The following is a 16,746-nucleotide window of genomic DNA, read 5'->3' on the forward strand; positions in this document are numbered from 1 at the left end:
AAATTCTCCGTCCCTAGCGTCCATACTTTACGCACACAGGTACCTATTTGTATTGCTTTACCTCGTAAGCCTTTTTGCCATGTTCCTCGTGTTCTTCTTCATGGGAAGATTGATGCTCCGAGCCGCCTCCTGGAACAAAATAGGTGTGTAATCGTAATCCACTAGCGATAATCAACTCAAAGATTAAAGGCGGTTACACACTAGCGTATTTTAACGCGCGTATACGGTCGATTCGACAAACGACCGCCGTATACGCGCACTTCAAAAATCGGGACGCTCGTATACAAGTTTACACCGGTGTGTGTGCTCGAGCCGATGCGTGTCCGGAGCTTGTACGAACTTATTAGCATTCCCATATAAAACTTCCACCCCCCCTTTTTTCACCCCCTTAAAGGATGACTTCCCTAAAAACTACCCTATGTCGATCCCCGGGACACAAACTATCTCTATACCAAATTTCAACTAAGTCGGTTCAGCGGTTTAAGCGTGAAGAGGTAAACAGACAGACAGACAGACACACTTTCGCATTTATAATATTACTATGGATATAATGATATTAATGATAGATGCTACTCGAACTGTATGACCTCGCAATCGACTCGAACTGTATCAACTCGATGAAGGCCAGACACCACACCACCACCCACAACACCGTATGCCACACTTATCCGCATTGACCTTATTTACCGTTTAGAGTTCCGTACCCGAAGGCTAAACACGGGACCCTATTCCGTAGTCTGTACGGGACACTGTTCGCCTGTGTTCCTGTGTGTTTGTCTGTCTGTCGCTATAACAACAAATACTAAAAAGTTCGGAACCCTCGGTAGGCGAGTCCGACACGCACTTCTCCGGTCTTTTTACATTATATTGTAATCTGTAGCAGCAGCATTGTCTGTCATCTATAAAAGGGACCGTTTATATTTAGATCAGTTTTATTTGGATTAGGATGTAGACTCCCATACTATTAAACAGTAAAGTCAGTATCAAAAGTAGCGTAACAGACTATGCGTCAAAATTATTTACCATACAGCTTAACAAAGAGAGGTTTGTCTCTTTATATAGAACAATTAAACCGTATCAGATACTTTTCAACACGAACTGTCGAGATATATCTTTACTAGCAAATATTATGAAATAAACATTTGTATTTGTATTTATTTGTATTTGTAGCTTTTGCCCGCGACTTCGTCTACGTGGACATAGTAACAGCAGCTAAAATAAGTATAGCGCCTGGAAAAAATCTCATAGCAATATCATTCAGTTTGAGCATATTATGCGCAAAATTAGCAGGCACTTCATTAATTATCTCAATTCCACCCCGCTTTTTACTTTCTTAAGGGATGATTTTCGGGATAAAAACTATCCTATGTCCTTCTCAGGGACTCAACCTATCTCTATGCCCAATTTCATCTAAATCGATTCAGCGGTTTAAGCGTGAAGAGGGAACACACAGACAGACAGACAGACAGACAGAGTTTCGCATTTATAATATTAGTATGGATTTAAAAAATATTCGAGGGTGGCAGATACTTTTGCGTGTTGTTTCATACGCTGCTAATTGACGCTGACTGTACGAGGTTTTGCATATCACAGGATATAGGCTAACTGGCATAATGAATCGCGACTGAATGCAATTACCCGGGCAGCCTGTCGCCTACGTTATGAGGTGCTCTATTAAACTACATTTTCTCAGAATACTTATTTTGCTTCTACTGCATAAATAACTCTGGGGGAGAGGTTTAAACAGGATATATTTGCTCTGTTGAGTCAATATTTATGTAGGTAAGTTGTAAATAACATTTACTATAACTCCACTGATAATATTGATATTTACGAGTACGAGAGGCAGAGTTCTGAGCACGAAGCGTCGCGTAAGCGTTATCGTTTTACTCACATTAATTAGGTACGAAGACACTGCATTAAAGTTCTTTACGCTTTGGTTTTTACGCTACGACTGTCGTAATGGGGTTGGCCGGTCGAAGTGTTTAACAGATGGCGCCAGCATAGCTTGCCCTGTCAATAGAATTGTGTCAATTTTTTTTAAGCTGGTTGATCACACTTGATACCGTAAAATGGGATGAGTAGGAGCAAAACTAACATTCAAACCTCGATAACATTTTAATTTTACATATGCAAACTGAACGGTGTATATAATAAGTGTTCCGGGCGTTATTTTGGGTAGTTCCATTTCATAACTTTGACGATAAACAGGAAAAACCACCTCACCCCGTAGTCCCTCGTAATTGGGGTGAGATGGGTTTTCATACAAAGGTGATTTGATTTCGGAAGATTGTTGGATCATAGCTCCATTTTAAATTGGAATACATTATTTTTGTAGCAGTAGCCCTAAAACCCATATCACCCCACTTTCAAACCTTCTCTCCCCATAACCTAACTCGCCCCGCGAACCCTACTCACCCCATTTTACGGTACCAATTTGTTAAGGATAGGAGCCGTACAAAATTTATATTTGCTATTTGTATTTTACGAGAATAGCTTTCGTGAGCGAACATGAGCGTAAAATTAACGAATCATAACCGTCCTAAGGGCAACACCTGACCCGTAAAGTTATGCAACAAAACAAGGCCTTACGCAATGATAATTAGATAATTTAACGCTGTAATGGGATTACATTGAAAGTGTAACAATGGAAAGTACCAGATCAGTTATCAATCACTTGAACTATTTTACTCGGTTTCAGTAGTACCTGTTTTTTAGGTTTCCGTACCCAAAGGTAAAAACGGGACCCTATTACTAAGACTCCACTGTCCGTCTGTCTGTCACCAGGCTGAATCTCATGAACCGTGATAGCTAGATAGTGGAAATTTTCACAGGTGATGTATTTCTGTTGCCGCTATAACAACAAATACTAGAAAGTACGGAACCCTCCGTGGCCGAGTCCGAGTTTTTTTTTAAATTGATACTGCCAAGCAACAATTTTAGCCGACTCCGACAAAGCAAAGGCAAAAGGAAGGGGTATGATTTTAGTCCATGTAGGTTAATAGGTACCGTAAAATGGGGTGAGTAGGAGCAAAAGTGACATTCAAACCTCGATAACATATTATTTTTACATATGCAAACTGAATGGTGTATATAATAGGTGTTACGGACGTTTGTATTTTAGTTTTTATTTTATTTTGGGTAGTTCCATTTCATAACTTTGACACGACACGACTACGTTTGACGTTTGACGATAATCAGGAAATTCCACCTCACCCCGTAGTCCCTCGTAATTGGGGTGAGATGGGTTTTCATACAAAGGTGATTTTGGAAGATTGTTGGATCGTTTTTTTTTTATTATGAGTATTACTATAGCTCCATTTTAAATTGGAATACATTATTTGAACTATAAATAAGTAGCTCGCCAGCCCCGGATAATACTTCTCCCGCTTTCGAACCGCCGCTAGCCCAGCCGCTGCTCCGGCCAACCGCACCGTGCGGCTAATATGCGAGGCAGCAAAAGTGCTGACGCACGTGGCGTCCCACAACAGACATCTGCCTTCCTTAACTATAACGTACGTAGAGTCGCGATCAGATATATCAGTGTGGCCAAGGTATTCAAAAATATCTGAATATGCACTTTAACGCCTTGATAATAGAGACTTTCCTATATATCTAATGACCAACAACGTATTAAATTGCACAGTGACACACGCATGATACATACAGGTATATACTTTTGTTGAAGATAAAGCAAAAAAAATATTACCGGGCAATTCGAACAACGTGATAATTACTAGATACGAGAGCAATACGAGATCTAATAGATACGTTATAGTTTAGTTCTCAACTAGTTATCTTTTGCAGCTCGATTCGAGAAACCAATTGTCATTTCACTCTACAATTACTGTGACGTTTTGGGATATCCATTAGATATGATGTCTAAGTAATATCTTAAGTAAGTAAATATTTAAGAGATCGTTCAAGCGTAAATTCGGAATCGCGGAAATGACAAATTTTACATGACTCTTAAATATCTCGTTACCGTTTCTGTTTCATATCTAGTGGATATATAGTTGAGTTCAAATTGGCCCGTCAATGAAAATTAACTTGGTAGTAACATATGAATCCGTAGTAGCTGTCTTCAGAGATGTATGGTTGGATGTTGGTTGGTCTGACACGAGACTGTATCTGGCTAACGCTAATAATTAATTTCAACGTCTGAACTATGTCTGCATGCTCTTGCTCCTGCTAACATGTTTAATGTTTTTTTTTTTTATTTTTTTTATTTTTTTTTTAGCCTACTAAGTGTCCCACTGCTGGGCAAAGGCCTCTCCCCTTGATTTCCACGACTCCCGATTTTGGACGTGACCGGCCCAGTCCCATTTGAGCCTAGCGGTTTTCTCGCCTACGTCAGCGATGCCGAACGAGTTTTTTTTTTCATTTGTTGGATGAAATTGCTATCCAATAACTTTTATTCTATAAATCATTAATTTCAACACTGAAACATTTATTTTATGAGTTTTGTAGCTTATAAAAAATTGATGAATATGTTACTTACTTTTATGATATAAAAAAACTGGCCAAGTGCGAGTCGGACTCGCGCACGAAGGGTTCCGTAGCATTAGGCAAAAACAGCAAAAAAACACGTTTGTTGTATGGGAGCCCCACTTAAATATTAAATTATTCTGTTTTTAGTATTTGTTGTTATAGCGGCAACAGAAATACATCATATGTGAAAATTTTAACTGTCTAGCTATCACGGTTCATGAGATACAGCCTGGTGACAGACAGACAGACAGCGGAGTCTTAGTAATAGGGTCCCGTTTTTACCCTTTGGGTACGGAACCCTAAAAAGTACAAAATGCAGTTCGAAATAAATACAGATTCCGTCAGGCAATGACATTGAGGATGCTCATTTCCACAAAAATAGAAAGTTAAGTGCGATACGGACCATGATGAATAAGTAACAACCGTAACAAGATTTGCGTTGACGAGCCTAATTTACTTTCAATGGGCGCATCGATGCATTAAATCTACTTGATTTGGTTTCTTTTTCAGCATACAAGTGTTTCTGCATTTTTTGTATTGTTTAACATTTTTAATCGACGTAAAAAAGTTGTAAAGCAGCTCAATTAGAAGTTGAACGTATGAAATATAGATTAATTTAGTCTGCCTAAAATAACTCTGCACCCACTTTGACAGAGCAAAGTGTGAAACTGGCATTATAAATATCACATCATTGTAGAAATTTTACGTTTATGATGACATTTAACACTTTGCAAACTGCAAATGCATACTTAGGTTGGTCTGTCTCTAGTGGACTACTATACCTACATATTTGTGATCGATCAAATAGACCAGTGATGGGCAAAGTACGGCCCGCGGGCCAACTCCGGCCCGCGATAGGATTTTATCCGGCCCGCCGAGGGTCGTTCGAAATAATTAGTATATGGTCCGTGATCCCGTGCAATAATAAAAATGCATTTTTGCTGCAATTCTGGCCCTCTTCTGAAATTACTTAAACTTTCTGGCCCCCCATGTAGAGTTTGCCCACCACTAAAATAGACAATTAGCTTGCTAAAATATAATACGTATTATAATATTAATTGCTTCAAATATGCATTTATCAATTTACTAATTTAATTGAATCATCTGGCACCGTAACATAATCTTATTAAAATTCTCTCAAAAAAAGTCTTAAACTTTAGAATACCTACATCCATTCCAGATTTCTACAGGTGAAATCTCCAAAAACTTAACTCATTAAAGCAATACTAATCGCGAGGCCGACATGTCGCAAACCAAGACGAACCCAGTCCTTATAAATCTACATTAAAGTATTAGAAAATAGACTTTAGTAATCTAGAACTAATTGGTGTTTACTGACTCATTTCTTGCAGCCTGACCTTTGTTTTGCGGTGCACCGTAAAATGTGATTGTAGTGGCAAGTTTTTTCATTATTTTACTAATTTGCCATGATATTTGGTAATAAATGGACCATTTTTAATCTTTTTCGATTTTTTTTACAGATTTTGATAAAAGTTGGTAGCTTTGGAGAGCTCCTCATTCTGGTCGGAATAAACACGAAATCTAAATTAGAAGAAGAAGAAGAAGGAATCGAAATAAGTTTTCTGCAAAGTAAACATTCGGCTAAAACCTATTACTATGCTAAACAGATTTCGGACAATGAGGGCTATCGTTTTTTTGCTCACCAGTTGGCGCCTCTGTTGATGGTGGTCCAAAATACTATAGAAAAGCTGTCAGTCATTGAAGTGACAAGTGACATTTGACATTTCGAACTATGGAAAAGACCACCATCTACACTAGCGCCCCTAGCGGCGAATTCATACGCGTTAGCCCTCATTGAACAAACGCAAAATAAAATGATTCGTAACAAAAGTCGGCCAAGATAATAGGCTATTTAAGATACGTAGTCGCAAACATTCGGACAATTGTATATACCGAAGCTTTCGGCAAATTTAACATTCGTCGAAAAACAGTTCTGCCAAATAGGTTATGCCAGATGCGTTTCGGGTCACGGAAGTTATGCCTAATGGACGGAACCCGACGCGGCTCAATTAAATAAAAATAAAAAAATTATTCAAAAAAAATTGAAACATTAGGATCATTAAAAGGTACGTACGATTAACAGGGAATATTCAGCGGATCAATTCTTTTCTAGATTATAATTGCTTTCGTTACAATTTTCACTGAATAACATAATATTCTATATTATCTTGAAGAACAACGCAATAAAACAAACGCTAAAAAAATTAGTTATAGGTATTTAGTATTTAGAGTTCTAATTCTAAGCCTCATAAAGAGCAAGAAAACTGGAATTATTGACAATGTCATCTTTTGAACTTGGCTCAAAACTACCGTACATGGCTTGAGCGTACTGTATACTCATCTTCGGTCACGGTCACTTTCGTTGTCACGAAAATACTTGAATTAATTGGCATGGTTTATATGCCAAAAAACGAATTGCACTATGAAAAATGTTTTTGTATTTCGACCTGGCCTGGACCCAGTTTGCTCGGGCATTATTGTAATGTTATTTACGCTTTCAATCTCATTATTATGCCTTTTATTGGTAATTTTCAGCTAAATGCCTACTTTTTTACAGCCATAACAACTACCACAAGGACTTTCCCAACTTTGAGAGAAAACTCAACCTTCGTGATAAAAGGTTACCTTAAGGTAAACCTCTTAAAGATGGTGTAGAGCTGACAATGTATTATCAGGAATTTTATTTTCGAGGGCGCTTGACCTTATCGGGTTTAGGCCGAGTGGGCAATTTATTGTTACCCCTTACATTGGTTTTACAAAAAAAAATCAAAATGCATTCTTTATGTAAAACTCGGGGGTTAGGTACACCATACAATAACGCTTATTTTCTTAACGTGGTCTATTAAAGTTAAATCATTTCATTGTGTTACGATACTAACAATAGTTAAGCCGTTTCTATTTAAGTTATATGCATGAAAGTGTATTGGCGTATTATGCTATATACTTATATTATGCGTACGAATTAAGTACAATAAATACAGTCCAATACAATTACATACCTAGTTAGTTTTCGTAACACAATGTAATCAATTAACTTATGACTAATTAAATAACTACGCTTAACTACTTACATTTTTTTGCAACTTATCCGTTATACTAACCTATGAATTTTCATGAAGAAAGTAAAGCTATGACTATCGAAAATAATGTATGGAATGGGAACACAAAATACTGATATTTCAAGAACCGCATAACCGCATACCGTAATATCCTCTCAGATGTTTATTTATTTATTTAAATCAGGTATAGGACCTTGGTCCATATTACAAATACCTTACAGACTAACATATATATGCATTTTATAAACTAAAAACTAAACACTATTTTGGCGACAAAACGGCGTGGCTCTGTTGAATCATCTGGTCTTGCGGATTCGGCAGTTTGCCCCGAAACTACGAATTATATAATAATAATTCTCAGTAGAATCATCCGCAAGGATATTACGTTTTCTTGCGGTTCTTGAAATATAATATTGATTTTTTGTTCCTGTTCCATACATTTATATACTTTTTAATTATAACAATTTTTTTTCAATTTCTATGTAATTGACAGCCGAATTTCAGCCCACAATTGGCCGGTTATATGCTTATTTGCCAACGCCGCGGTGTAAAAGAAAAAATGATAAAAAAACTATACTCGTAACTTATTTACGTGGGTTTTACGTAAAGCTATTGTGGGTGTCAATATTGTGTGCCAAATAGCTTTTCGATTGATTGCTGCAATTTATTTGAAATTTAGTTTCGCTATCATGAAATTTGAAGACCGAATACGATCATGTTTTGTTAGGTCGATTAGTATGGTAAATTGAATTGAGATTTATAAAAAGGTTTTGAATAGAATCTGTTACCTAATTAACACTAAAAATGATTAGGTAAGGTAAGATCTCCTAAATAAAATTGTTAGTTAGGCGGTTTCTTGCTCAATCAATAGAAATCTGACATAAACTGATAGTTAGATTAACAAAAAGGATATATTTATACCAAAATCATCCCTTAAATACAAATGAAATGGTTCAGTGTAAAATTTTGGCATCATATTATTTTATTCGTGAATGTTAGAAAGAACGAACTAGGTACTTAAATTACAGTACAAAAAAAGCCAGAAATGTGAGTCAATGCCCGAGGTTTCTTTAGAACGCCTTGTCGATTTATCAACAAATTGTCCTTATCGATTTATCAATTGCGTTGTATTTTTCATTGATTTGGCTCTTACTTACAAATAAAGATAAAGAATTGATGATATTGTGTCTATATCATAGACAAAGACCAAGGAATATTAGCTTAGTTCGTCAAAGATCTGTGATAGATAGCGAGTAGAACATCTTTAACGCCTAGTAACTACCGCGTGGGTAAAATTCGGCAACTCAAGCCAGCCGATAGAATACAATCCCAATATAAGTCTTACCAAACAATTTAGATATCTAAATCCAGTGGAACAAAGGTCAAACCAAGTTCACAGGGCGGACACGCTATACATCAAAAATCACGCGTTTCTATGTGTAAACGGCACGTCTGTACACGCGTCAGTCGTCATTGTGTGAGTAAGTTGCTTAAAATAGTACTGAGCGGCCGGCAAACGGCCGTCAATCTGCTGTCGCGGGGCGAGGTTATTCGAGTCGGGGCGGGGCGGTGCGTGGCCGTTCTGTATGATAATACTATTACTTATTCTGTGCCAAGTTTAACAAGAAATGCCAGCAAGGTTGTACAAGTTAGTTATTTGGTTTTCATGTGGAATGAAGTCTGCCATTCTACTTTAGACTTTAAACAATGGATACTTAGTACTTTTTTGTGTGCCGTGGAACCTTTCGATAATATCAAGCTGACAGGGATACTTGAGTAGGTCAGATTTGATCGCCGCTTATTGGAATAAAGTGTTACATCCATTGAGCCTCAGCCAACCTAGAATAGACTTATTTCTGAGAATATTCCATCATATTTTCGACGTATAATCTTGGAATTTTTTTTTGGAAAAAGTTAAGTGTTCCGGGAACAACCTTTAAGCATTATCGATGTAAATAAATATCGCCACAGCAACATTTAAAGCGGTTTTTTTTGTGAGTTATTGGGCTATGTAATTTTTGTGGGTTGTAAGGACGTTACACAAATCGCGAAACGGGTACTTAGTCAATTTACTCAACACATAAACAAATACATAATTTATTGGTAATGAAATATACCTACCTAGAGTAAGACCAAGCTAACTTCTATGAAATGATGACGTTTAAAATAACGCTTGCACAGTCTACGCTATCACAATCGCTGTCAAGTTAGCTTGGTCTAACTCTAACGAGTCGTAGCACGGTACGCTTATCACCATGCCTGTCACGTTCTAACAAGTATGTGAGTGCGAAAGTGACGGACTTAGTGATAGGGGAAACCATGCTGCGCGGGCGTCACAACTATTCAGCATATTCTTCAATTATTACAAATTAGTAATTATTGTATTTATTTATATTCAATAAAGTCCTTATATTTATAAAAATATTTTACTATAAACCATTTTTTATAAATGTATTTAGAGCGTGGAAGGCTCTATTATAAACTTTATCAAATTATTGTAAACTATGTATTCGTAATGTACTAGTAATTAAGAAATTGATATAAGAAGACTTAATAAGTTGTAATTAATAAAAAATACATATTAAATATAGATTTTTAGGGTTCCGTACCTAAAAGGTAAACACACAATGCCGTCTGTCTGTCTGTCACCAGACTGTATTTCATGAACCGTGATAGCTAGACGGTTGAAATTTTTACAGATGATGTATTTCTGTTGCCGCTACAACAAATACTAAAAAATTATTTTGTACGGAATCATCGGTGGGCGAATCCGACTCGCACTTGTCCGGTTTTTTATGCCTCCTCGTTACTTATAAGGAAAGTTTTATTTTATAAGATTTTTCATTTGAAAGTCCTTTTCTTTCGGGATTTTGCAAATAGAACCTTGTAAACAAAGGATGTTTAAAATTCGTCTAATTTATAAGACATTCGGTCATAAAGGCTTATCGGTGGGTCCTTTTAAAAAAGGCTTTGTATTTAAGGTTTCATTTACATTTCACTTAATTAATGTCCTTGGCTGGGTTTTCGGAAATATTTTCCGAAGTAAAGAATGATTTTAAAATTATCGCAGATACTAAATTACTATGCTGACATTTTTATTTTTCGGATTAAATAAACTAAAAGACCATAGGTTAAGGCGTTGCTTATTTAAGGTGTTAACTGGTTATGAGCCTTGCAGCTTGAAATAAATGTTTTTTTTTGTCGAAGTAAAAATGTTCTATGTCTCACTCGCTTAATTTAGTCTCTTCCACTAAAAAACAAATGTGGATTTTATTTAGAATTTTTAATTACGTTTTAGGGGTCGCTACCGAATTTAGAAAATTTTGACCCATGCATAGGTACAACCCATTTTGTCTGGTTTTGTACAGTCGCCATCAGATATATCGGAGCGGCCGAGGCGCTCACAAATATCTGAACACGCCTCTATTGTCAAGGCGTTAGAGTGCGTGTTCAGATATTTTTGAGCATCTCGGCCGCTCCAATGTATCTGATGGCGACTGTACTAAAAATAGCTACATACAGTTTGATTGAGTAGATCAGGCAAAATGTCATTTTAGTACCTCCCACCAATAGGAATTTCATGTGTTTTTTATGTGTTTTTTGGTTGTAGTGTAGTGTAACTAAAGAAAGTGTCTATATGTTTTCACATAAAAGATATGGATAGTGGCACTACTAAACTAAATCAAAAAATCAAAATCAAAAATCAAAAATGTTTGTTTTCTTTAACAGTCTTATCATCTTAAAGTTAGTGGTTGTCTAAATAACTAGCTTAAATCTAAAATAGGCCCTTGAGGCATTGTACCAAGGATGCTGGCGGCATTTCCTTGTTGTATCGCAATGCTGATACGTTGTGCGAGGAAGCCGCCAGCTCTTCTGTCACCAGTTACGTATATACGTCAACCAGACTTCGCGATTTCTGCAAACAAATTTCGCTCTTGGACCTAGAGTTTCAACTCAGTGTTTGTGTTCCGGTTAAATAAATGATATAATAAAAAAAACTTCATGTTAAAGTTTAATAGCACTCATAAAGGTTTTATTCTTGTTATAAGTAGAATAAAACTTAAAAGTAAAAGTAAGATAGGATGGTTTATCGTTTAAGAAATCGGGACTCAGACCCTCAACTGGCCTTCAGGCGTCCTACCCGAAAATAAAGGGCTGGGGTACGCTTTTTGCAAGATTCTTATACATTTGCATCCTACTTAGGTTATTATAGGTCAGATTTTATTTTATAACAACATAACATCAATCTTAATGCCTAGTACCTATCGCACTAAGAGCCCATTCAAACTTACATTTTGACATCACAATGATATTGAAATTGAAATGTCGTTTTATTCTCTTTCGCCCGTGCGCCTATATGTACAGACAAGTCGAAATGCACGCGCGATAATTAAATGATATCATTCAGATATAAGTAATGATCTAAGTGTCCTAAGACTGACATCATGTTGTTATGATTTAAAAAACCTCGCACCGGCCAAGTGCGAGTCGGACTCGCGCACGATGGGTTCCGTACCATTATCTATTGTTTTTAGTATTTGTTGGTATAGCGGCAACAGAAATACATCATCTATGAAAATTTTAACTGTCTAGCTATCACGGTTCATGAGATACAGCCTGATGACAGACAAACAGACAGTGGAGTCTTAATAATAGGGTCCCGTTTTTACCCTTTGGGTACGGAACCCTAAAAAGAGCGTGCCTCCTCGATTATGATGTTAGAGACTTTACTTCCCAGTAGGTATGTATGTTTGTAGCTATATGCTTTACTGTAGAGTCGAGTTCAAAAACAGCATTCTTCAAAAACAAGGTTCCTACATAAATATATAAAACACGACCTTATTGTCTCAGAGGCGTGTAAATATATCTTTGGAACTGTTGTAAAAATTAGTAATTTGTGAAAGTAGAGTTAAAAGAGATGTTAATGACATGAGTGTTTTTATTGGAAGTAAGGTAACTAGGCAAATTTAAATATAGGCATGAGCAACAGATTCACCTGTAAAACGAAAATTATCAGATTTATAAAAGTTACATCCATTTATATCAAAAACACATATAAAACCCTTCTCAACAGTTTTGTACACAGACAACAAATTAGCTTTTAAATCTGGTACAAAATCAACATCACTAATCTTGTTGACCACGTTTTCGGGTGTGTGTATTGAAATATTTCCAATTCCGCAGCAGTTAATCTGTTCTCCGTTTGCGATAGTAACGGTACCTTGATTCTGTATCGTAAGATTCTGAAACCAATCTCGTCTAGAAGTCATGTGTTTAGTACAGCCCGAATCTACATAAAACATGTCCTTACTTGAGCTGCCAGAAGTATTGAGAGCTGTAAATGTAGTATTATTAACAGTTACCGAATTTACTTTCTCCTTCTTGCTTCTCATTGGACAGTCTGGTCGCTTATGACCAGGCATCTTGCACTCGTAACAAACTATATCCTTCTTCTTTGACTTCCGCTTCCTCTTCGCATGAAAAATGGATTCTGGTGATGTAGCCGCATCCTTGGACATTTCATTCAGCAGTTTTGTCTTAACTAAGTCTGTAGTCACATCGACATTACAGTTTTCTAAAGCCATAATAAGAGGTTCGTATTTTGGAGTGAGACCTACCAAAAGTATTGCAGCAATAGACTTATCCTCTAAGACTACATCTATATCCGCTAGATCCTGTGCGGTTGACATAACTGCGTTTACGTAAAGTTCCATATTCGAAAAATCCGACAGACTCAACCTGTACAATTTTCGCTCTAAAGCAAGTCTTCGTCCCATTCCCTTATCCTCAAAAGCTTTCTGCAAAGATTTCCATGCTTCGGCTGCGGTTTTCGCACTTCTAACGTGAATGATTGCCGCACCATCTACTGTCAAACATATCTTTGCCAGGGCTTTCAAATCTTTTCGTACCTTTGTAGAGGCAGGGGTCGTGTCTCCTTCAGGGTAGCCACCGATTGTCTCCCACAGATCCTCATGCAATAGGTAACTGCGCATCTTAAATTTCCATGTAGGGTATCCATCTTTGCTCCTCAGGCAAAACGATGGAATAGATGAGCTTGAATGGGAATTACAAACACTCGAAGTATCTCCCGATTCGTGTGTCATTTTTTGCGATTCTTATATTTTCATCACACAACCACTATAACTCAATATTTTACGGAAATATACTTTACACTAAACTTTTCATAATAAATTATAGCATTCGTGCTGATAACGTGTTGTAAAAATTAGTAATTTGTGAAAGTAGAGTTAAAAGAGATGTTAATGACATGAGTGACACTACAACAGGAACATTGGCTTGTAAAGATTTTTGTGAATTGAAACATATTTAGAAGAAACATAGCTATAGGTTTAATTAAATACAACACAGGCGTGCTTATCTCTTTTATGGGATCTCTCCGAATAAACCTTATTACACACTCATTTCAAACGAAATAGTAGTAACTTACTGTGTTTTAGCGTCTAATCAAGCTGTAATATTATGACCATTTCGCAGCTTTTCGTCAAATATTTTGACAAAAATATGTATAGTAGGTACGTAATGCGTTACGAAGTGTTGGTGGCCTAGTCCTACAGGCAAATTCTGGTTTTAGTTATTTAATTTGCGTCCAATATAATACTGATCTAATAACTAAAACTCGTATTGGCCTGCTAGTAGTAGTAACAGTCCGTTTAAGCTCACGTTGCACCGACTTGAACAACGCAAATTGAGTGAATGTGAAAATAAACGAAAATAACAGCTATAACGAATAACGACAACGAATAAACATCAACGAACGATCAAATAACAATGAATTTACATAGAAATTTAACATTAACACTTTGCCATTGCAAATGCCTTGCGGAGTTAGCTCGATCCGACTAGCGTGTCCGTCTTGCTTATCAATATCGCAATAAAATAATTAAATAACACCATCTCAGTAGCCACTAACCTTTTTCCACATGGTAATCCTTTGGTCCTTCCTCTTTCTTGTGGTCGCTGGACGCCGGTACTGCATCAGTCACGGTTTCACTATTGCTCGCTTCTCCTGAAGGTCCGGTTGGTGCGTCTGCTGCAGTCGGGTCTTCATACCGTGGAGTGGTATCTCGGACGTTTAAGTTATTTATGATGTTCCCTTTATCTTCAGCAGACGTGTCATCTTTCCACAGACCCACTGTAGTAGTAGGATAATCATAGCCAGCAGCTGTGGTTTTATAATCATCATTAGCAAGAGAAGTAATATCCGGGTATGTTATGGAGTATGGTTGTGTAGTTTGTTTATTTGTTAGTTTGTCTTCCACTGTTTCTGCTACGAACGAATCTGAAGCTTGAGTTGTGGTTTTGGTTTTCGGTTTCCTCAGTTTTCGTTTAGGGAAATAAAGTATCGGCTCTACTTTTTCTGTTGTGGTCGCTGGGGTCATATAGTTTTCGGCGCTAATATATTTAGAAGAAAAACGCCGGGGTGTCTTTGGGTTATTTTTGGATGGAATTATCTCATCTTCAGGATCATCAATTGTGTAAAGGTCGGGATTTCTAAATAACGAATATTTTGCTCGCTCGGGATCTCTTGGTTTATACGTAGTCGTCCTCGTTGTCGACGTTTGTCTTGTTTTTTCAGTAAATTGTTCGAAAACTTCATCGTTTCCTACAGTGGATTTTTTTTCCACATTTATATTATATTTATCCTTCCAAGACATATCCTCGTACTCGTCATAGTTTGGAGGAGAAGTAGGTTTAATACGATATCGTTTATCATTCCGATATTTCTTTTTCTGTATAGTTCTATGACGTAATTCGTTGTCATATTCGTCATGCTTATTTTTTTCTGAAATAGCCCTTTGTTCTTGTTCATGTCTGAGTTTCAACTGATCAACACTGTCTAGAATAATTCTCTTCTTTTCTTCATTTTCTTTCTGTTCTTCTGGTGATAGTTTTTGCGGCTCCTCTTCCGATTGCTGCTGATTTTTTTCCGAATCATCTTCGTCGTCGATATACTCTTGTAAATTAGGCCTAGGTGTTAGTGCAATGCTCAATTCTGGTTCAGGCGTGATCGTAGTATCTTCCACGAAACCTTTAATGTGTCCAGTTTTTTCCGGTATTTCATCTTCATCTTGGTTTACATCTTCGTGATTAACTATGGACTTATTGATATCATCTGCTAAACTGGGAGATGATTTGGTGATAATATTAATTAATCCTTCAATATCAGAATTAGTACTATGTTCTTGTTGTTGTTTTTGTTGTTGTTCTTGTTGTTGTTGTTTTTGTTGTTGTTGTTCTTGTTGTTGTTGTCGTTGTTGTTGTCGTTGTTGTTGTTCTTGTTGTTGTTGTTCGAGAACTGTTCCGCTTTCATTATGCACTGGCCTATGCAAGTCCGACCAGTCCTTCTTATCATAATACTCATCACTATCAGATTCTCCTTGTCCGGGATAATCTCCTGAATCATCATCGGCGACGGCTTTTATTAAGAAATTCATTGGTAATGCGAGTCGTTTTTTCACTTTGGCTTTAGGTTTAGTAACGTCAACGAATTCACCGAGTTCATCACCATGTTTGTTTTTGAATGGAACCCAGTCGGGGTAGAATTCCAGGATTTCGCGTTTGGATATATTGTTGGTGCGGTTGTTGTCTGCTTGTGTGTTGTCACCGCCGACGGCGGCGATGGCAATAGCGGCACAGAGAAGTATGGCGCGTATCATGGTATCCGACCACTAGCGCAGCTCGCGACGTACTAACTTAGCGCAACCAAGATGACGACTATTATTTATATTGTTTACAAAACGATCGGACGCGCTTGCTGCGCGTGCGTCGAATCAAGTGGATAAGATCTAAAGAGCGTTGTTTTGAGAATTGAAATGTGAAGGAGAAAAGGCTGATGTCACCGTGTTTTTTGACGTTATTTAGAATTTCTATTGTTGGGATTCAGTTAAGTTTTATCTGACATTCCCAAACACAATCGTTTTATATTGGTTTCTGGATTTCTTGCACAGTCTTCAATCTTAAATAGGTAGGTGATAAACCGACCTTAGTGATGGAAAGCCTTTTATTCAATACACCACTTTTTATCTATTTTTCATTTTATCTCACCTTTGTCCAAGGTTTGTACAAGGGTAATCTTGTATCCATGAAGGGAGTGTCTACAACACGACATGTGGCCGATTTTAATAAAATAATTTCGAGAAAACATAAATCTATC

At 37.0% G+C, this 16,746-nt stretch overlaps 1 protein-coding gene across 1 annotated transcript in view; it reads right to left on the bottom strand.

Annotated features, from left to right (window-relative positions):
• Positions 1–16,481, bottom strand: part of LOC134747109 (putative mediator of RNA polymerase II transcription subunit 26) — a 35,996-nt gene extending 19,515 nt beyond the window's left edge. The window contains exons 1-2 of the mRNA XM_063681687.1: positions 14,503–16,481; positions 62–129 (exon numbers count right to left, since the gene is read on the bottom strand). Of these exons, the coding sequence (XP_063537757.1) occupies positions 62–129; positions 14,503–16,249 (1,815 nt within the window). The 5' untranslated portion in view covers positions 16,250–16,481. The remainder of the gene's footprint in view (positions 1–61; positions 130–14,502) is intronic.
• Between the last annotated feature and the right edge of the window lie 265 nt (positions 16,482–16,746).

The sequence above is a fragment of the Cydia strobilella genome, chromosome 14 (genome assembly GCF_947568885.1).
Source record: "Cydia strobilella chromosome 14, ilCydStro3.1, whole genome shotgun sequence".
NCBI lineage: Eukaryota > Metazoa > Arthropoda > Insecta > Lepidoptera > Tortricidae > Cydia > Cydia strobilella.